This window comes from Nomia melanderi, chromosome 2 (genome assembly GCF_051020985.1).
Source record: "Nomia melanderi isolate GNS246 chromosome 2, iyNomMela1, whole genome shotgun sequence".
Classification (NCBI taxonomy): Eukaryota; Metazoa; Arthropoda; class Insecta; order Hymenoptera; family Halictidae; genus Nomia; species Nomia melanderi.
The window spans coordinates 15,191,350-15,214,972 of NC_135000.1; the positions used below are offsets into that span (position 1 = coordinate 15,191,350).

Genomic DNA, 23,623 nt, shown 5'->3' on the forward strand with positions numbered 1-23,623 from the left:
GATCGGACCGCGGCCGGCCGACATTCTGATCGCGACGAACCGATCACGCGCGCTTGCGAGGCACACACACTGGACCTAGGGGGTCTCTCGCGAGCTACCGGGTCCGGTGCTCGTCACTGGAACGCACGTACGCTATTGACATCGGGGGAACTCTCGCCGGATACTCGAGTCACGGTGGCGGCCAGGTCGTCACGATCGCCGGCGACGAGCGTAGGTGTTCGCGCATCCCCGTGCGCGCTATCGATCCGGACAAACCCCGCCAAACCCCCGCGTCCTCGTCGCACCGCGTACGCTTGCCGAGACCGACCTACCCTCCCCCGACGTCGGACGTCATATTTGTGTACATGCGCTTTGAACACCCGGAAGTGTACACCTTGCCACGCGATTTCTGCCCACGCTCGTTCGAAACTTCACCGATCTCCTTCGCATCGTCCGAGACCCATTCACCTCTTCAATTTATTGACGGCCGATAGCCCTACGATTGTGCGCCCTGGGGGCTACCGGCTCGTGGACCCTGCGCGTCGTGGATTCTTTGTTTTCCTACTACGCAATGCCTTTCGACGAAGTTCGTGGGTGATCTTTTTTTATTGACTTGTTGAGTGCTTCACGGTATTGCGAGTCTATCAGTAGGTTGGAGGTTCTTTGATTTTGATAGAGTGTTTTAGGTGATACGTGTTTTGGTGATCATGGATGGTGGCGGTTTTGGAAATTGAATAAGGTTGCGATGAGCATTCCTCTAAGGGTTGTCGGCTTGTGGATGTAGCGCGTCGTGGTTTCTTTGTTTTGGTGATCCGTGATGGAGTTCGTGGATAATTTTGTTTTTATTCGATTTTTGTAGTATTCGACAATGTTGTGAGTTGATTCGTGGTGAGTACATTTCGTTTTTCTTCATTTTGTTGGTGTGTTTAGGGTTACAGTGTGATTCTGTGTTGAGGGATGGTAAAGAAGACTTTAGAAACTGAATAAGATTGTTGTATGAGGATAATGATGTTTGAAATGGAGTAAACTAGGAGGAACTTAACAGGTTGGCAATAATATTATTTACTACATGTAGAGTGTTAAGTAAATTAGTTTCTTTTCGTTTTCATTTCACTGATGTTTGCATAATTTATTTTATATTTGTATAGTTCATTTTGACGATCAATTTGTTTTTATTTTTCTTGTACTCTTTTCAGTTTCATTTTAAACTTTAAATTATTTGTGAAGTAACAAGAGCACAAGGTACTTCATCAAATTTAATTACACCTTAATAAATTTGTTTATATTTTCGTACCATCGTTTAATCTTCTTCATTGATTGCATGGTTTTAATAATCTATATGTAGACAGTTATATAAATTAAAGAACGTAATACTTCAATCTCAATACTTTGCTCGTAATTCACGTTTACCATTAATATCAAGTGTTTTTCGTTGAATTTGTATTGACATGAATTAATTTCGTTATACTCAGTATTTTAGTAATACTAAATTTATTTCATATTTTTGATGCTGAAACAATCTATTAATAATAAATTTATTAAACTTTCACTATTCGACACAGTACATTGACCGTGATTTTACACATTTTTCTATACTTCAATCCGAATTAATTTGAATGTACAATAATAATGGAGAATTTATCTTTCCATCTGATATATAAAATAGAAAACTGAACGCACAGGTTAGGTGTAAAAAATGTTCCCGTCAAATTACGGTGAAAATTGTAATTTAATGCGTTGACGAAACCGAGCTATTACTACTTCCGCAACAAAACCTTTTTCCATTCACCTTTCGACGCCAATCTAAAGCGGTTCTGTACCTATTTATCTATTTATCTATCCATCCACCTATCTACCTATCTATCTCTTACAATAGATACACCTATACAAGATACGTAACATGAACCGGTTTCACGAATGAGTAAATTGAGAACTACTCCTGACACGTTTGAGAAGAAAAATAAGAATCGGCAGACCACAGAAGTATTTCTGCTTTTAATAATCATTCAAATCACTTAATCCATCTAAAAAGAAAAATACAATTATATTTTACTTCCACATGCACCATTGCAAGTTCTCAAAAATAATGTCACTCGTAAAACTATTCAAACGTTGATTCTCTATTATAATTTTTCACATCTATTTTCCTTCTTCATTGCTTCTTTATATCGAATTATATATTGTAATTAAAAAATGTCCTATTATTATTACTATTATTATTGATAACAATCGGGCAAGTATTAAATGAAAAAATAATAATAAAGCTTTGATAATGGAACTAAATGTAACAACAAGTAATTTACCATTTTTGTCGAATAGTTAATTTAAATTAAAAATTCTCTTTGTTTTATTCTTGTGCATGTATAAACGTTCTTGAAAGGAACGTTAAAAACTATTTTTCCTATGTTTTAGAACTTCAAGATGAAAGTACTCTTTAAATTTAAATAGCATACTTATGTCCTTAATTTCTAAGTATATAATAAATGTTTTGTAAAAATAAACGTCTTTTATTGGCATTATCGTTAAGAAAAAATATTCTCTGTTGTCTCTTATGACAATTATCGAAACGCAATCTGCCATATCTGAGTGATGATCTCGAAACAAAATGAACGGTTAAAAGAATGAATGAAATTTTAAAACAGTATTTTGATGGCATTCAGCATTTAACAGCAGCAATCATTCCAGAAGGCATGATGTATTGCTCAATTAAATCTGACGTTATTATAATATCGAAAACAATTAAAAGAACATCACAATTAATGATTGATTTATTTAGAAAGTGTGTCATCGTCAATAGACGTCCATTAATGAACACCGAATCGTTTTTATCAAGCGGAAACGCTGTTTTCACCACGTGTGTGTATTAAATCTTTTTCCAGTCATGTAGAAAGTGAAACCTGAAATGAATCCGATTTAGATAATGATTTCATTAAAAAAAACAATAAAGGGATAATTAACTTTGTTTCCTTGTGCGAGGCATTACGTTTTGCGTCGAGATATTAGTTTACATCAGCGAATAGTATCCTCTGTTTTCTTTTTCTCCAACCGCGAAATGCAGCTACGCGGTTTCACGCGACACTGCATGAATCACGCTTGATTTAATTCGCGTTATCATTTACGAGATAATCGTTGTGATCAGGATGGCAAGGTCAGTCAATCAGAAATTTGCAGTAAAGTTACCATACACACGGTGGCCTGTGAAATATAATATTTGTTGGGTTTATTAAATAATAACACTTCTTTATTTATTAAATAGAATACAAATCTTATTACAACAGGACTATTAACACGAAGGACAAAACAAACAAAACCACAAATAACAAAATCGTTACCCAGAACAACAAAACGAACGTCGATATGTATGTATATATTATATATATGTGCTATACTTTTCTAACAATATTAAACGTATGTTTCTGTACAATGTAAATGGAAATAAATATAATTGTATCTAGATAAAAAATTATTGAAGAAAATCGATATATATAAAGGAGCAATTGGTACTGTTGATAAAGCATTATAATATATGCATATGAAGATTTAACAATTATTTTGACCCCGTAATTAAAATCAGTGCACATAATTTTACTACCTGCAGGATTAAGCATAATGTAGACTTACGTTAATCATTTCCCATCAGTTAAACATTGCACAATTTTTGTATGAATTTTGTGTAAAATTTAATTTCCTTTAGCAACAAACGCGTTTTTATGAAACTATCTAACATCTTCCTACGTGAAACACACGAAATATGTCTGTTGAAATTGTTCGTATAGTTCTCAACTTCAAAAAAGTCAGTTTTATAAGAAACAGAATTCAAGACAAGTATATTGTACCTACTGAACTACTTGTACATAAACAAAAACTTCATTAATTTTTATCTATTTTCCTATGTTACAATACGAAATTTGTGTCGATCGCTTAATGTTTAATTAAATTAAAACATAAATACTAAACATAACGAATCATTTTATTTTATATATCCAAATATTCAATTTTAATTCAATTGAATATAGAATATTTAAGTTTAATTCAACACCACATTACATACTCAGATACATTCAACATACCCCAATATTAACAAATTAAATAACAAATGATAAAACGTGCACAAATATGTTCCGGTAATCCATCGTAATACAGTCTCGCCTGACCTATAACTTCGCGAGAGACGCGACTTCTCGGACGTTGGAAAACACCCGTTACACCTGACTGCAATGCCTATATCGATAACGTTATCGCTGATGCGCCACGTTTTATCCTCGATCAAGGCCTTTTGACGTCACTCTCATGAATATTCGTTCTAAAAAGCGAATTAAATTCGAGTTTTTAACCGGGTCGCACCCCTCTCGAACCATGTTAACCTTTGACCGAAAAAATGCCTCGGAAAAAATTGAAAATCAGCATGTAGTCTCGAATACCCGTTTCTATCCATACACTGGATTCACGGTGATCAATCGTACCCCTAGACCACAGGCTGACTATGACAAAATAGCAAAAATCTGAAAGACAATCTGCCACGGACGCGTTATCGTTTGCAGTTCGTTCAATGGCTCTGCCTGCGTAGCGTCCATGCCGGGGCAGGCAGCGGTTCGCTGATGTTTTCGTGTGTCAGGTGCAAACCAGTGGACTTATCTGGATTTTTGACGGCATATTACAAGGAAATATTTGAATATATCGTAGCCTCCACTGTTTGTGAAAATAGATTTGTTAAATTGGCTGGAAAATCTTGTTATTTTACTTTTTCATGTAACGTTTATGTTACAGTGTACGAATAGATATTGTAAATAAGTGAATTATAATAGATTTTTATTAGATTGGCTGGAAAGTCTTGTTATTTTACTTCTCCATGTAACGTTTATGTTATAATATACAAATAGATATTGTAAATAAGTGAATTATATAGCAATTGAAAGCTTCCAGATAAAATATGCATAAATTACTGGAGCTTGATTTAACAGAGTGAAATTTTTGTGTAAACTTTATTTAAAAGTACTATGTGGTAGTATATAGTATTATATACTTTCAATTATAAAAATGAAATATAGTTTTCTTTGTGAAGGGACCAATTGGTGTTTGATTGAATTATAAAATAAAATGTGATGTGATGTTACCGACAATCTTGTGGAAATATTGTTTATTTATTGTACTGCTTTTTTATGCGCATTTGAGTATGAACTCAATTAATTTTTCTGAAATGTGATTTTACAAAGAAATTTTCTTTACTTTTATGGTTCAAAATGTATAATTCTTTTTCTGTAATCAACTGTAAATTTTTTATTCAAAATTATTAAAAAGTCGTTATCGAAAGAATGCACTACGTTGTTATATAATAGTTTTCAATATTGTACACTTGGAAGATGTTTATATTTACTACGCTATTTTTCAATCTACAGATAGTTTGAGGACATTACTTTTGTTTTTTAATGAGTGCTAACGATAAAACTTCCTGTTTTAAAGTATTATATTTTAAATAAATACAGAAATACCATTATATAACAAATTTTATTTTCCTTCGATAATAAATAGCTTATAAAACTTTATATGATCATTTATAATAATTTACAATCATGGAATTGATCACGATTATATAACAGAGTGTAGATCATAGTTATTAGTATGACATAATCCAGACACTATGACATAATGGTAATTGGGCTAGTATACTTTAAATTCTGATCATAGTGACGAATGTTACAAACAGACCTTCCCGTAATTTACGCTTTCAACTCTATACAGAATTTTTTTTTTGTTATACAACTGTTCTTTGTGTCATGCATAGTATACAGCAAACAAAACAAACATAATACGCTGTTTCCATCTGATGCAGATCGAAACTTTTTACTGAATTCTCTTTGTTTCTCTCATATCTGGTTTGGTGAAAAATATGTCACAAACAGTGGAATGGTTTTGTGTTCCATAGGATAATAAAAATAGTATAAAATAAGTTTTCAGATATTATATATTTTACTCGTATATATGTCAAAATTGTTCTGTATTCAAAATGCGATCTAAACTTTTAAAATAGTATTATTAATAACATTATCTAGAATTAGTATAAAGTCTTTAGAATAACCCTAAGTAAATATCGAAGTAAATAATAAATGATTTTTAAAGTAGTGGTAAACATATGATCGATTATAACATTTATATAAACATATAAAACACTATATCAAATTTCGTTATAAACAAACAACTGTTATATCGTTTTTAATATATTAAAATTCATAAGAGAAGTGATTTTTCATTTAACTCCTACCTTTTCTTAACACGTTAAGTGCCCAGCCCGACTTGCTTGTCGTTCCGTTCAGGCCCAGACGCGGCCGTCACACTGACGGACGAGCCGAAATATCGGCTTGAGAACCGGAGTTTTCTCAATGTTATAATAATAATTCCCGAATATTAGGTTCAAAGGTGTCAAAGAATTTAATACAAAAAGTTAGCACCTTCTGCAATGAATGTAAAAGCAAACCACACCTCTGTTTACCCTGTTTTAATAAACTACATTAACTTTTAACGAAAAGTCTAACGCCGGTCCCTAGGGACTGGCGTGGCGTTTAACGTGTTAAGTAACGAAGAGAATTGAAACAAATTCTCTACATTTTAGAAATTTACCTAAAATGTCAACTGTATGAAATTATAATAATTATAGGATCATAATTATGACCCTTATATAATATTTTTTATACGCGGATCATAAAAAACAAAACTGTTAAAGCGACGTTATTTCAAATTTTATTAATAAGCACGTATTTCATTTTTTATTTTAATGTCGAAGTAAAAGTTAATTTTCTCAAAATTTTACCGAAGTTTTACATTAATAAAACTCAATTTCCAACTCTTAGATTAATTACTTTCTGAAATTATTTTAAAAAAACTTAAGCACCTGTGGTTATTTTATTGTAATTATATAGGTACTTCTCTTAATTTTCGGGCAGTGATTGATTCTAGAAATTTCAGAATAATATGAGAATAAAGAAATCTTACGAAACATACACGCTGCTGATGTATGCCATCAATATTTTATCTTTAATAAGGTCATTCAAAAATATTTCAATTTTACCGAAAGCAATATTCTCAATGCACCTTTGAAGAATTAATCCGTGCATAAGGCGTCAATTTTTCATCTTAATCAACCTAAATATTTTCGTTATATTTGATATTCTGATTTGAAAAGTTTTAAATAAAGACTTAAGTTTTAAGAAAAGGTTATACTTCTGACGATTTCAACATTGTGTTTTAACTTCAAAATGAATCATAGATTATGTTCTAGTGTACAGCTACATTTAATTTAATATTAATTATAATATCATACTTATATCTAACTAAAAATATATGATCCTATTTAAAAAACGAAACAATGATCATGAAATTGGCAAGAGTATGGCTGTGATTTAAAATGTTGTTAGCTATAAAATTGTCCCGTCTATTGTAACTCGATCTTTTATATTAAAAAAATAACAAAAATATTTAATATACATATACAAGTATATAAGTAACATCAGAAATTGTATAGCAACATTTATCATCGATTTACTTAATGATATGATCATTGTGTTTCATTCACAAAAAGTTGAAACGTTACGTGAAATGTTTCACAATTCATTAATGTTATTTAACTGTCGTATTCAAATGAATTAATGAAGACAATAAAAAAAATGTGTATTTTATTTAAACAATAATATAGAATTAAAATATCTTTTATATTATTTGTATTTCAATTTATCATTTACCTTCATTACAATAACGAATTAAAAAGTTAAGTTAATATGATAAAAATTAAAAAATTTTAATTGCTAAGATAAATGGATATTATATACTAAAAAATACTTAATATAATGTATGCTGTATAAGTACATTAAACATATTATACAATATAATTGAAACGGACTATTACCTAATTAAATATATCTTCAGTAATCTACTATGTAAACTCATCATGACAGTAATTGCCGTATTTATCATTCACACAATGATTTCGTTACACGATTAATTTGAAATTAACTTTCAGAGACAATATAAAGCAGAAAGTAAATCATTTCTCTCGTAAATAAATGCATTTCTTTCAAACATTCTATGAACAATTTCGTTATGGACGTAAGATAATTCTGCAATAACTCTATCCGAATATACATAAATATTTCTTGGTACCAACACAGTTTATGACATTACTTATATTCGACAGAAGCTATTTTAAAATTTAGATATTTCACTGTCGAAGGATGAATAATCTTATCACTAAATAAGTGTCACATTAAAATCGACAAAACATTATAAATTCAATTTTATTCATTACTAATAACATTACAATTTTATCTTCTCATATTAATTCATTCTTTACACTATATATACACTTATCTAAACAACTGGTTATAAAATAAAGGTAAACAACTTAAACGATCAATTTTTATTAGTGAATACATAAACAGAAGAAAGACAAAAATTAAAAAGCTGATTCATCGAACAGTATAAGAATAATGTTAAATAAAATTTAACCACTTTGGGGTTAGATGGGTTTAAAATTGTTCCACTTTTTTTGTATTATTTGAGAGGGATATTTTTTAACCCACCAAACTTAATTGAAATTACTTATACTCTTATACTATTATCGTGCAAGTCGATAGAGTTTTTGTTTCTTAACCCGTTAACTATGGAATTTGATTTGAAAAATCTCTTATTTTGCGCGCAATAAAATCAAAAGATGAAGTGTGTATTTACTTGTCAAACGCAAAACGAATGCACCTGGGGTATAGTTTAACGAAAAACCAAAGCAAAGCAAAAAGAATTACACATTTAGAGATGACAATACAAATTTGCTATAGAACGTTGAAAATTGTTTGAGAAAGTACCACACTTTAAAAGATTATAAAAATTAAATCTTATAATAATAATAATAAATAAAATAAATATAAAACGTTAAATTCTACCGCTACAAATTAGTTGAATTCATCTTCCTAAAAATAAATACAAGTTTACATCCAACAACATTGAAAATAAATTGAGTGCAAAGGGTTAAAACCGATCATTTAACCCGTCGCGGTACAGATAGTATTAAACACGACATTATTACTATAAATTCATCATTCCAAATAGGCATAAAACTTCACATGCAGTGATATCTGTACAAATAAATAATACGCGTACCGTGTCAGACGAAAGTAAACAATGATTAACGCGCAATAGTACAGTGTAATACAATATAAATATAATATTCGTAGTTCGAATCTGCTTGGTATTCGCCGAGCGAGAATTCTGAAGCTCAAATATTTACGTAATCCCGGGATATTTTCTGCAAGCAAAATTGAATGTTCATTGAGCGTGTGTACTCAGCGTGTCGTCATAATAAGTTGAAAGATAACAGCTTCTGCACATCGCCTAATCAGCGTGGGCTGAAACGGCTCCGGTTTCGACTCATTGCAAACAGAAAATATTGTTAAAGGGTCACCGTGTTATCAGAGAAATGCACTCTCGCTAACGCGCGTCACGCAGGCAGTCTGCAAGAATTGTCTACCGCAGTAGTATCTCCATATTTGTTTGGGCTATATCAAAACAAATAGCGTTCATCGTGAGCCCGACCCATGCTCTAGCTCCAAGAAGAATGTCGCTTCGTTTAGTACGCGTTTAAACGCAACGGCAGCCAGACTTCTCGTGAAAAGCAAGTCCGTCGAAGTTCGCGAAGTCTCACGCGGAAAATTGCCTTCGGAAACAGTGGAGATAACAGTGTAATCGTTTGAATATTATTTACTTTTTGCCGAAAGGAAAACAGGCTTACGTATTCACCAATAAAAGTGTATTGAATGATAAGTTGAGACAAGAGTTCAATTTTTGTTTATTTGGAAAGTGAAAAACAATTTCGCCGAAGTTCGCGAAGTCTCGCACTAAAGATTGCCTTCGAAAACAGTGGAGATAATAGTGTAATCGCTTGAATATTGTTTATTTCCTGCTGAAAGGAAAGCAGGCTTACGTATTCAGCAATAAAAGTGTATTGAACGATAAGTTGAGACAAGAGTTCAATTTTTGTTTATTTGAAAAGTGGAAACTGGAGTGTGAATAAAAGTGATGGTATAACATTGATAGTAAATAGTTATAGTGTTTTTAATTTTAATGTTTGATCTAGGTATACAATGCTTAGTTAAATATATATGTTTGAATTATAAAGGGAAAAATATTATGATAGTTAGAAGTTGTGTTTAATTTAACTGTTTTCGAGAAGAAACAGGTATATGAAAAGTGAGAAGGTAAAAGTTAATTAAAAGTTATGAAGATGTGTGTTGTAAAAAGTACGTGGGCAACTGATAAGGAGTTGAAATATGTTTAATATGAAAATTGTTTATGAAAGGACTACTAAACTGTGAATTGTATACATTCGCAGTAGTAATTTGTATTAAATTATAAAAGAAATGTATTTTAATAATCTATACGAAAATTTTTGTTCTGTTTTTAGCTTAATTAAGATCAAGGGTTTTATATTGAAATGTGTCTGAAAATTGGTTCATTACAATACAAAGTCTATTAAATTTCAATTTCCTTGGACGGTGTATAAAAATTCTGATTATGCTCGTCTATTATACTCCTCCATTTCTACTAGAAATGATCTACATTCAAATAGATGTGGGTTGTAGTTTATTTGTAAATAAACATTAGTACATTAATATGAACTATCCATTAATATTGTTATTGATATATTATACAATTCATAGCAAAGGTAAAAATAACATTAATAAATAAAATGATTTATATAACTATGATCGAACAAAAACTTCTTTGGTCGATTGGAAAGCTTCGTGGCTTCGACTGAAATCCGGTATAATTCAATTATCTTTACTGGCAATGTGTGAATATGATAATTGTAATACATTGCGCGCAATCTGTTACGCAGCTACAGACTAAACACTGCACAGAAGCAGAAAGAGATTTTTTAATCAAATGAAACGTGTATAATAGATATCAATAATTTCTTTTCAATTCATATTCAAATTCGTTTAATTTCAAACTGTTTAAATTTCGTGTGTTTCGTATTAGCTTAAATGTTATAAAGGGTATCTGTAATTCTCCGACATTCTTGCATATACATATACGATTAATATTATTATATTGCATTATATTAATAATAAACAGTATAGACGATTTTATACAAAAAGAAAATAAAAATTTCTATTTCTATAAAAAGCTGTCCATAAAAAAGATAAAATATCTTAAGAAATAATTATAAATAGCCAAGTACCCATTTATAAGTGTTAATTACATTTGCGATGACCCTATTAAAATTAAGTGTGCTATCCGCTAAAGTAAAGTAGGCTAAATGCTCAATATGTTCTTAAAATGCACTTGATTGATTATCAGCTTTAGTATTAATGAACCTATTAACTTTTATCTTTTTAAGCAATTCCTTTCTCAAAAAGTGTGCCCTGGCGTTTTTCTCATTTTTCTGCAAAGAAATAACTACTTTTCTTGAAGAAGAGCAACTTGATAGAGAAATTAATACGAAATTCAAGTCGTTAAAGAATCTCATTAACAGATTACAGCAGTTGATACAAATTTCCATTTTAATAGACTGTCTTACGAAGCTAAAAAAGTTTCTTTAACTAAAGTAAATTATAAATAAATGATTCATTAACTGAAAAATAAAACTTTCATTAATTTCTATTAAATTTTGTATCTCATTACATGGTTTATGTATTAACGCATAAAATCCACGTTGTGACAATGTGAAATAAAACTAAATAAAATTTTGTTGTTTTAATACTTTGATATTAACGTGTTAAAACAACAGACAAACCAAAAAACATTAAATAATTTTAATCAACTCCACTTTCAATAAATTATACGACGGAAACTTTATTTCTATTGTAATAAACAGTTTAGTGACAATTATATAACTGTCACAAGATTATCATCAAAATAACTACACTAATAATGTTTCTTAGACCTACATCTTATATTTGTAATTCTTTAAACATCATTTTCACGTTTTTTATTAAATATAATAATACTTTTTTTTAAATTATACCTATTGCCTCATCCTACAACAAACATCATCAATGAACTTTGACAACCCAAAGCTTCAAAAAATTTACGATGATCGGGGGTAGCAAAAATCGTTTCAATGACCGCGATATCCACCCTAAACCCTTCCAGGTATCGTAACACGACTATCCCGCGTCGCTGACCATACTTTTATCGTAGCCGTTCGCAGTCAAAGGGTTAATTAGATTTCACCGTGAATGAAATTACGGAGGTCGTTCGACGAGCGAGCGGTGGCCTGCATTAACATTAATCGACGCGGTCGTTGGTAGCGATACCGAACGCGTTAACGGCAACGCGAACGCGAGACGCCGGATTATTAAGTTAGTGTCCCCATGACGACCAGTGGTCAAGGAAATGGGTGTTTCGTAGACAGTCGAAGCGCGGCAGTGACAGCGCTTCGTGGGATTCGACGAACCGGTATGAAAAGTATGAGAAATCGTGGACGAGGTTTCGCCGATGACCCTAACTCGCGTGGAAAGTAGTAGTCTGACCCACGGAAAAGACGTTCCGTTCAGGAGGCATCCGTTAGAGCCGCACGGAAGATCGTCCGATTATCGCCTAGTTTGCCAGCTCTTAAATTATTAAGCCTTTATCGCGTCTTCCAACGTCGACACCGAAGCCAACCAAGTGTACGTATAATGGTTCACTCGCCGTCGGATTCCTTCTACAGCTTTGATCGGAGATACGCCGCCGCTCTTATTACGCTTTGCGACTTTATTATTTTTTATCGCGGCGTGACGTGAATGGGCTGTTTATCGGGCTTTCGTGAAATAATATTTGGAATAGTAAACAAGGAAATGGCGGGGGATATTTGCGTCATCCGAGTCAGTGAAGACAATAAATTTAGTGATAACTGGGGACAGGTAAAGTCACATGTGCCGTAATAACGTGATAATTCGGTACAGTGGTGTTTCGATTGCGGTGGAATGACCTTCGAAATTCTTCTATCAGAATTTGAGAATATGTGATTTCTGTTAAATTTGGAGTATTTTATTTTTAATTATTGGTGGAGTTTGTGTGGGTATAGTGACATTACTGTGTTGTTCTGGAGACGTGATGATATTACTGTTATTTTATGCTAATGTCTGGGAGTTTAGTTTCGAACGTCGAAATTTAAAATAAATGAATTAAATTTAGTATTACGTGAGCATTGTCATAAAAAGGAGAGAGTGTTGTAATTATATGCTTTGGATATTTCGAAATTTTAGTGTACTTTTCTTTAAAAATTTATATTTGCTATAAATTGTACGGTTTACAATCGTAATAATTCTGAACTACAACTAAATAACCTAACAGTTGACAGAATATGTTAAACCTAAGATTTAAAAAATTCAAAAACGAAACGAAGTTTAAGAAATGGAGCAAAACTATACCTATAAGATTCGAAAATCAACTACTAATTTTAATCGGAGAAAATTTGAAATTAGAAAGTGTATTGTATATTTTTTCGTATTTGGAATATTTGAGCGTCTATATCTTTTTATATTTTCTTTTCAAAGTTCTTGCAAACATATCCTTAATTCAAATAAACTTGACATATGTCTGTCTATCATGCGCCATTTAATGTTTTACAAGAACAAGAACAATATTAACGACTACTATAATTCAAAACACATATGATCGACTGTCGAACAATAAATTCGATGAAACAACTACTTAAAAATATAATTATTTATTTATTTATTCAATGTGACGGGGTAATTTATTTTGAAATTGCACTTCTTGTGTTTGGTCAACGGACGCCAGGCAATTATTTTCTGTTTTCCGTGTAATAAAGGAACAAGGGTATCACACAATTTAAACTTTCCATTGCACGGATTAGAGTGAATTCGACATTAACACGGCACGTAATTTCTTCTTTAATTACAGATTTAATTCAATATACCGTCGACCAGAGGATAACGCGAACATTGGTGCAGAGGATTTGCATCAGCAGACTTTAACCATGTTTTGTCTGAAGGGGAGGGGGAATCGCGACGCGAAACTAAAGGAAACATTAAACGTGGATGATTGCGGATGGTGGCTGTGCAATGAAGACGAGCTGAAGTCTCCGAGATCCAGCCGGAGCAAGGACTGTCTGTCTCTGGATTCGGCGTCAGAGTCGATGCTTTCCTGCATAGACTCCGACGATGACGAAAGTTACTCTCTAGCACAGGAATTCAGACCAGAGTTAAATGATAACTGCGAGAAGATAGAACTCACATCCCTAATTCACGAGGATCTTAATGTGGACCTTATTGAACGTGACGCAATTAGGAATGAACCGGTATGTCGAAAATATTCTTTCTTTTTAATTTTAATTAAAATTTTCTTTCTTTAAGTTTTCTTAGAGTTTCTCTCTTTTTAATTTTAGGGTAATTGTAATTTCTGCTTAATTTAAATTGACAGAATTGGAATGGGGTGTCTTGTAATCAATAGTACAACTGAGAAGGGGTGATTTTATATGACCAGTTGAAGGCCTGAAATAAAATTTGCTTATCTGAGGCTTTTTTTGAGAAAATTTAGTTTAAAAATGTTCAAACTCAATTTTTTGAAAATGTGTGAAAAAGTTCCTTTTGAGTTCCTATTGAGTTCCTTTTCTAATAATAATATAATTTGTAACATCATTATAATATTGCACTATTATTATTAATTTATTATTATATTATTATTTGTTTCCTTGTATTGTCAATATACTCAACAAGTAAACAAGTGTGATTACCCGTTTCTATGTTACGCTGCTTGCTTTTTGGTATTATTGTAAAAAGTTCTGTGGGGTCAGTTGGTTATCTATTGTTACCACTTCGTAATAACAACTACTGTAACATAATTTAAAACAATTATTTATATTATGAGGTTAGGCAAAAGATACTTAATTAAATGTTTGATTTTCAAGAAACTCAACAAAAATAATTGTAACTTCAAAAAAATTGGACCTCTAACGAACCATAATAATTAATAAAATAATATATATATATATATTTATTTATATAGTATACAATGTATTGAATATCGTTTTACAAAAGTAACATTTATCCGCGATTGTTTTTCATAACATTACTTAATCATGCTTGGAAAGAAGCAAAGTTCATTCGATACCATACATAGAAATATTTACAATTCATGAAAACATTAATATGTATCTTGTTTTAATTTCCAATATTAGAGGACACATTCTGTTGCAACTATTATCTGCTTTAACTTGTAAATTAAACCGTTATGAAACCAGTATACAAAACTTTACAAAATTTCCATATACTTTAAAATAAATAACTAACAAGAAAATATTCATAATATAAATAATAAAAATAATCATAAAGTATGGTACAAACAAATTTTGTTTAATTCTGAACAATAATTTGCTTAAATGTGGATTTATTGAAAGTGATTTCAATATTATCTTAAAAGGGAAACTAAACTTTCGAAGGATAAATAATTATTATGTAATTACAAAAATTGATACATGCATAATGTCAAAACGTCACGTTTACAACATTATATATTACACGAATCAAGATATTACCTACATTAACATACACGAACACTCACTATCAACCCCCAAACTATCGAATTAAATTATACGCAAGGTCCCTTACTTAAAAATCCAATAAAATGTTATTATAAAACTCTTTAAAATGTTATTATAAATTATAAAATTCTTAACAATAGTTCACAAAACCCCAATTCCATAAGATAACTGCACGAAGTAGTAAGGCGCAAAGTCCAAGATTAAAATAAAGATTGCAATGCTAAATTGAAATCCATGTATAAAACACAAATTCAAATATATATATACAGCCCATAAACTATAGACCTGTGAATCTTTGACCCCTGTGGTACAGTAATATTCCACATAATATTATGAAATATAGAACGTCTGTCCCATTCTAGGATGTCACGGCATTTCCAGCTAAAGAGGCCAAAGATTATTTCGAGGAATCAGAGCCTAAATCACAGAGGTCCCGCGGTATATGCTACACACCGGAAAGGCTGGTTAGGTCTCAGGAGTATAGAATACTCACTCCATCGTCCCGTTACTTATCCATCTCTCAAGCGAGGCTCATGCCAGAAAATGAAAATCCACGGAAAGCGCTTCGTTGCCGACGGCGATTGAATTATCTTATCGACTCTAAGCAAGTTGGTAGGTATTTTCCCCTTTATACAGGGATCCTCGTACACGTTCGACATTCACGGAGCGTGCAACAGCGCACAGCAGATCGCAAACTTGTTCGAGCAAGGCTGCCGTCAGCTAACTTGAATACATATAACCCAGCCATTGTGTCTGACCCAGTAAAGTTTCGCGGTCTACCAATATGTGAAATCGGTTCGCTTCGCGTTCATTAGACGTACTTTCGTTTCAACACCTGCACCCTTAAACTTCTACTGCTACACTTTACCGGGAAGAAACTTGGCGAGTTGTTGCGCAGATTTTTGCGGATTACTTGCAAAACTGGAGCTGTACGTTTAATGTTCCGATTCTTTCTCCGATATTAGGGGTTCCCACGAGTACAGCGAATTCTTCGGTTCATATACAAGTTGAAAATAACAAATTTTAATCGGAAGATTTTAGATAAAATATATTCATCGATACTTGCGTTATTTTTCTTATATTGGAAATAGTTAGAATGTGATCTTCATTGACCATATTAATTAACTTTGAAAGGAGAATTTATAGGATATTAAAATAAAACTATGAATTTAATTTTTTTTTATAGTATATTTGAAAATATATTTCAAATGTATATTTATTTCGTGAAAAGTATTTTTGAAAAACATATTTATTTATAAACTTTTAGGAGTACCTTAAATTCATGTAACTGGCGAAGAAAAGTGTTTTAAGAAATTACTTTAATCTAATTTATTTAACTACGTCAGAAGATTAGAAGTTGAACATTGTAGTCATTGATTTTAATATATACGCAGTAAATTAGTAGGTCAGAGTTCAATGAAGAATTGTGTATCTAATTGTGTATATATATATAAGGATTGTATATATATATACACACAAGAATCCACAAGAATACCAACAGTAAATTAACATACTTTCGTACTGTTCGGATTATAGATTTATTGAATTTTCTAACTGGGGTGAGGAATGATTAACTATTTTTGGAAACGGTAGAAAATAAATTTGAGAATTCTTCGTCTAAAGGAGTCAATTGGATATTTTTTGTAAATATGTATTTTATTATTTTGTAGGCGTTGCAACAAACAAAGTCTTAAAATAAAATGGAATGAATTTTATTTTTTTTAATATTTTCAAAATTAAAATAGATAAACTAACTTCAAAGGTTACATTAAGAATTATCCGTGACAATATTATAAATAATTTGTTTTTATACGCACCAAGTGATGCATAACATAAAACACAAAATCTCTTAAGTAATTACCTAAACAATTAATATTTTTCAAGCTGATTTTCTACATTTCACAGAAGAAATATTTTATAATCAATAAGATGTTCAACCTATTAAATCATTCAAATATAAAATATTTACATAAAACAAATAATATTACCAAACATTCTTCATTAAATTAACCGACATACAATGCGTTAAAACTTCCACAAATGGTTCAAAAGAATATAATTTTAAATAGTAAATGTTTCATTAGGTTCGACGCAATTGAGAGTTCTCCTAAATTCTACCCCTGTGGAGATAGCAGTGCCAGCTATTTTTTCGCCACCGTGGAAGAATTGTAGAAAAAATTTCAATGATGACGTTTCGTCGGAGTATGACGATGATGGCACAAAAACGGATCATCCGTTGAATACAATGGACCACAAGAAACCTATCGACTTGCAAACGCCAGACTCAATCTATAAAAGATCCAGTAACGAGGGGTTGAACGTCACCTGGGAGGATTGTAAGAGGATAGAAACCCGTAGCTCCTCTATGGATGACACATCTGGTATCCAGAGTAATGACTGGAGCTCGGACACTTACAGTGACCTACAAAATACGCCATTATGCCTTTCCGACGAGCTGGCATCGACGAATTACAAGTTAGACACTTCACAGGTATTTATTTTTAATTAACGTCTATATTACCCGAGTTAAATTGTGTCAACGATATTTCTCTAGTATGAAGTTTTATAAGTTACTTTTTCTTAAATGGCTGCAAATGTAGAATTGATTATTCATTAAATAAAATAGGATAGGGTTAACCCTTTGCATTCGAAAGTTTTACGTTCGAAATATTCAATATTTTCTGATAAGATATAAAGAATATTTTCTGAAACTATTTTAACTGTTCATGCATAATTTAAAGAACAAAATTATTTTACTTTAATATTTCACATAGTGATGCCTTATGCAAAGTTTAATATTTAATATTTATAATTTTAATATATCACTGCAAGCGATGACTGAAAGTCGCCACTCGAGTGTAAAGGATTAATCCTTTGACGTTCAACAAAATAAAACAAGTGCTTTAAGTAAATTTTATATAAATATATAACAATTATTCATTCGTGAGAATAATATAATAATTATATAAAAAAAGCTTTGCCATTTTTAATAAAAATAATCTTTTTTATAAAGATTTTTCGAATTTCAGATTATAAAGCTTCAAATCACAAACTGAGATGGAAATTACTTCTTTCAATATTCATGTATTCATTCCGTCTATACTGTTTATTCTATAATTTTTTTAAATAAACGAAGCAATCTTCACACAAATTCTGCATAAAAATATTAATAAGTAGGTGTATCCTTTGTTTTGAGAATAAATAATTTTCACTATCATGAAATCTCGTACTATTTTCGTTAAGGATGCAATTAGTGTAATTTTCAAAAATTATTAATGATGAAATCATTTTTACATTAACACTAATGAATGTTTCTGTCAGATTTCTAATTACATTAAAAGTTTGTTTTACTTGCCTACTCGTGCAATATCTCGTTTATATAATTGCTAATGCGTTGGTAGTGGAAGCAGACTAGATAAGGGTATTTATACTATTCCGTGATATCTATTTTAAGCTTCTAGTTTCTTGATCTCTGAAGCTTGTTAAAATAGTCATATCACAAAATGAAAGTTTACAGATCCAAGTTTCCTATTTTAGAACACCTACTGTTCCTAAAATTATTAAAATATAATTTTTAAATCTGCCAATGAAACCCCGTGATAATTTTCCTAACATCTACTGAATTATCAGTGAACAGTTTTAATAATTATTATAATTTAATTTTTACAATTAATTAATTGTAATGTTGAACAAATACAATTTTTTTAATTAAACTTTTTAAAATTTAATAAGTAGGACGAAAGAAATTCTATTATTAATAAAATTAAAAATATATTTTAATTGATACAAATTATACGTAATGGAATTTATATCAACCCTTCGCACTCAAAAAACAATTCTCAGTCGCCACATGATTTGACACAGCAAAATTGTGAAGTTTGACATTTCAATGTTAATCTTTATGTAACGCATCAATATGCAAAATATTGAAACAAAATAGCTTTGTTCCTTAATTTATGTCTATCGTTAAGTCAGTTTCAAAAAATGTCGTCTATATCTCATCAGAAAATGTTGAATATTTTAAATGAAAATTTTTCGAGTGTGAAGAGTCAACCAACTTTTGAAGTAATTGAAGCGAGACTGTATAAAGTTTAATTATATTAGGAACTCGATGTGTGATTAATTTTTTCTAGTGTGATAATAACATTGTTATTCGTATTAAGTAAATAAAATTCTGTTCCAAGTATATTCTCCACTTAACCCATTAGCTACTTTTGACGAATATACTCGTCATGAAGAAATGGCAAGGTTTCATGTTACGACGAGTACACTCGTCAAAAATAACTATAACTCTTTTGCGACGCTATAAAACGTGTAATAAATTATATTGAGTTTCTTCAAACATTTATAATAATATTCAAGTGGAACTATTTATTTTCGAAATCATTTCGAATATTCAATGCTTTTAAGGGATCAATAATTGCAAAACAAGGAAACCGAAACCAGTCACTTTGACTGGTACGGTAGTTATAGTGTTAAATGATCTGTCAAATTATTTACTTAAAAACACATCACATTTTATAGGGACGTTGTACCGCTATCAATGAAGTGGTATCGATTCTTGAAGTCCTCGACACGGACCCCGAAAAAGCAGCGGTTCTTCTCGAAGAAGATCGTTTCTGTGATAGCACCTCTTCCCACGATCAGTTAACCAGGCTAGCCCTGGCGATTGAAACGGATGCGAAAGTGCCGGATGTTCTTGAAACTTCCGAAAATGTGGTTCGAAATCTTCAAAGGAGGGTGGAGAAGCTTCAAGCTGGTAGTAAAGACATGTTCAAAGATATATGCAACCTGAGGCAAAGTTTTCAGGTGAGAATACTGTGCATTGTGTTCATTGATTCCACATCTTACACATTTTGTTTCATGATTGCATGCTCGAAAATTGCTTCATCGTGTCTATACCGTTTACCAGAACATATACTCAATAGATAGATACAAAAATATTGATCTTTGATGTATAATATTTCTTTTGTATCGAAATATCTGTTCAGTCCACACTACATATTTCATTATGTACACATCTAAATCTCGGTCCTTTCGTGAACATGAATTTATTATACATAGTAAACTTGAAGTTTTAGATTTTTGTTTCTTATTGCATATGATGAAACGTAAAAGATAAAAACATATATTCTTCTTTAATTTAATTTTTTTTTAACTTTCTTTATGTAAGTTTAAATTTACATAAATATTGGAATTTTACTGAAAATATTATCAGATATTATAAATTTAAAATAAAGTATTTGTTAATAATGGACTTTCTTCATCATTATTATTGAACATCAATTAATAAATGACTATTAATTATTATAAATGAATAATGTAATATATAGGAAAATAATGAATTTCCAACACTGGCTCATGCATTCTTATTTATTCCATAATAATTAGTTCAGCTGAGCAATGTTTAAATCTCATTAACAATACGCTGGCACATCATTATATGCTTATAATTGATTAATTTAAAATAATAATTTAGATATAATGACGTTAATAAAGAATATATCATTATACCATCAACAATGCTAATTACATGCAGAGATAGTTAAAATTTAACACTACAAGTATAAAACACAGAGTTTTCTATGACATTTTCTTAAATTCTGTAAGCATAATTTAAATATTCGAAAATCATTATTTATATTCCCATTAGCCATCAAATAAATATATACAGAAATTGAAAAATAATTATACTCCACAGGTAGAGAGTTTACAAAAAAATACTTTTCTTAATTTTCTTAGAAGTGATTGTCTTGTTAATTAAGAATAATATAATATCAAAATAGTTGCAAAAATACCAATAGAATATATTACTTTGCTCGCTCAAGACTTAGTCAGGTCACGAATTCGATATCGTTTACGTATTAATTACCAATTCTACATTTCAATGCGTTCATACTATACAATACAAAGAAAATTTAAAAATTACCAGCATGAATATTTAGAATATTACACTTTTCAGTGCGACGAACGAAAAATGGAGGATCTTTCGAACAATACAAGTAAACTTCGTGAGGACATTCACGAGATGCGATATCTTGACGATATCTTAAATCTCTTACGCGGAGAACTCAAAAGAATTTCTAAGAGGAATTGGCCGTTCGTCGCGGGGCGCACGGAACATCATTCGGAGGAAATGAATCTCATCGTATAAAAATATTTTTCCTTGGTGACACCGATAGAATTTTATAACAGGAAACAAGCCAAAGGGCATTTTTAAAATATTTTCTGTAGGAACAATATTGAATATATCATTCCTAAGGAATATATAAACTTTGTATACTAAGTTGAGACAAGAATAACTTCCTATTTCCATTTTATCAACTTATTTCAGTTCATAACAATTTACAATTACCGTCCATTTACTGTACCATTAATCATACAATTGAATTAAAAAATTGTTCATTCAGTAGGAACGGTTTTGTAGTTATCACGTAATAAATTCTTGTTAGCTGTAATGGAAGTTATTGATGATTCAACTCTAAATATATATAATTTTATAATTCGCAAGTACCTATCTTAGAAACGTTTCACTGCCATTTAATTCGCAAGAACGTAAAATCCCAATAAACTTGTTAGGTCAGTGATGTAAGACGTCTCAAACAATTCCATTGAATTCGCGTTTTGAAAATATTCGAGATAGAAAGGAAAATTTATTGAGAAATTCAAATGAATGAACTTAGTATTAAGATCAATATCGAATCAGTTTTATCTTATAATTCCTTCCCATCTTGGCTATTTAAATATAACTGAATTTTGTCGCATGAAAACTTTACAAGAGTTAATTTAACAACAGATTATTGCTAAAACAATTTCAACTAAATTTCTGTGTAAATATATTGAAATTTCTATGAATTAATATCTTGAAAGTTCTATGTAGAACATATTTTTATAACAATAAATTTCTGTAGAAATTTTACCTGGAAGTTTGATAGAAAGATAAAAATTTTTCATAACAATATATTGTTACGTATGCCAGTAAATATATATTCATGATTTCATAATTTTATAAAAAAAAGTTATAAAACTATGTTCGAATTTGTCGTTTGTAACAATAAACTGGTGCCAGTATTATTATTATGGTACTTAAATGCGCGAAATACTGCAGGCAGGTGTTTAATTAAAATTAGAATCTATACAAAACAGAAGTACCTATGCTAGTTTCAGGCTTTTGTACATTGCTTAGTTTTTTACGATTAGTGAAACTACTGAAATTTGTATGATAATTTATATCTTTTGCACCGAGGATGTAATAACTGTTTCTTCATTGAAGATTCGAATGCTAAATTTTCTAATGAATAAGTACTTCTTTCAACTAATCACAACCCTAGAAAACAATAATTAGATATTTTAGATTAATTATTAATTATTTAGTCCTTGGCCACATTAATATAAAATTTTATAAATAAAACAATACTATCTGTGTGTGTAAGAACATTATTTTCTATTTTAAAAAATTGTCGTAATGTAATATACTGTCAACCAAATAATTCAGGCCTGAAAGTTTAGCATTCAAAAATATTGAATGGTAGACAAAAACGTTATAAAAATATATATAATTGTATTTATGTTAGAAAAATTCTATTTATAAATATATTTTAAATTTTATAAACTAAATATTTTGAAGTATGTATTTACAGTTTTTAATTTTTTTAACAAATACTTTTACTGCCTAAATAAAAAGAATCATGGTTTCTAAAAATAAAATATTAAATTAAATACATTATTATGTTCTGATATTTATCATTAAATTTAATGAGATGTACAATTATGAAATAATTTTAAATTGTAAGGACAATCTCGATCACAATCTCATTTGCGAATTAACATTTTATTCTCATAATCTTTTTGTCATATAATAGAAATAAATAAATTTTACTAGTGAATTAACTTTCTGTTTTTCTCGTTATTTGACCACAGATTTTATATATTTCTTAAAGATTTAAATATGTAAAACCGGTTAATTTATACTTAATCGTTCATCATTGATTAAAACAATTAGTAATTATAATTAATTATTATTTTTGAAAAATATGTTTAATTAGAAATTCAATTACAGTAAATAAACTCTCTTTTACGTTGCCTATTAAAAAAACATTACAGTTTGGG

The 23,623-nt window shown here is 30.4% G+C and overlaps 1 protein-coding gene across 18 annotated transcripts; it reads left to right on the forward strand.

The window, feature by feature from the left end:
* The first annotated feature begins 81 nt into the window (after positions 1-81).
* LOC116431100 (uncharacterized) lies at positions 82-23,373 on the forward strand. 18 transcript variants are annotated; one of them, XM_031986071.2, is made up of 7 exons: positions 134-210; positions 910-1,024; positions 13,876-14,272; positions 15,877-16,126; positions 17,599-18,005; positions 20,039-20,323; positions 21,477-23,372. In XM_031986071.2, exons 3-7 carry the CDS (start codon positions 13,952-13,954, stop codon positions 21,666-21,668), a joined length of 1,455 nt encoding a protein of 484 aa, XP_031841931.1. In that variant the 5' UTR covers positions 134-210; positions 910-1,024; positions 13,876-13,951; the 3' UTR covers positions 21,669-23,372. The 18 variants fall into 18 exon arrangements, with proteins under 18 accessions (XP_031841938.1, XP_031841931.1, XP_076220677.1 ...); XM_076364562.1 differs by lacking the exon at positions 910-1,024 and adding an exon at positions 12,376-12,635 and having other exon boundaries at positions 193-210; XM_031986066.2 differs by lacking the exon at positions 134-210 and adding an exon at positions 259-718.
* Positions 23,374-23,623: the final 250 nt, after the last annotated feature.

What these genes read in the sequence shown, in the direction of transcription:
- LOC116431100 (XM_031986078.2), top strand. Translation starts at nt 13,952, where the DNA reads ATGTTTTGTCTGAAGGGGAGGGGGAATCGCGACGCGAAACTAAAGGAA. An exon ending in ACGCAATTAGGAATGAACCG is followed by an intron (nt 14,273 to 15,876) that starts GTATGTCGAAAA and finishes GTCCCATTCTAG; the next exon opens with GATGTCACGGCATTTCCAGC. An exon ending in ACAAGTTAGACACTTCACAG is followed by an intron (nt 18,006 to 20,038) that starts GTATTTATTTTT and finishes CACATTTTATAG; the next exon opens with GGACGTTGTACCGCTATCAA.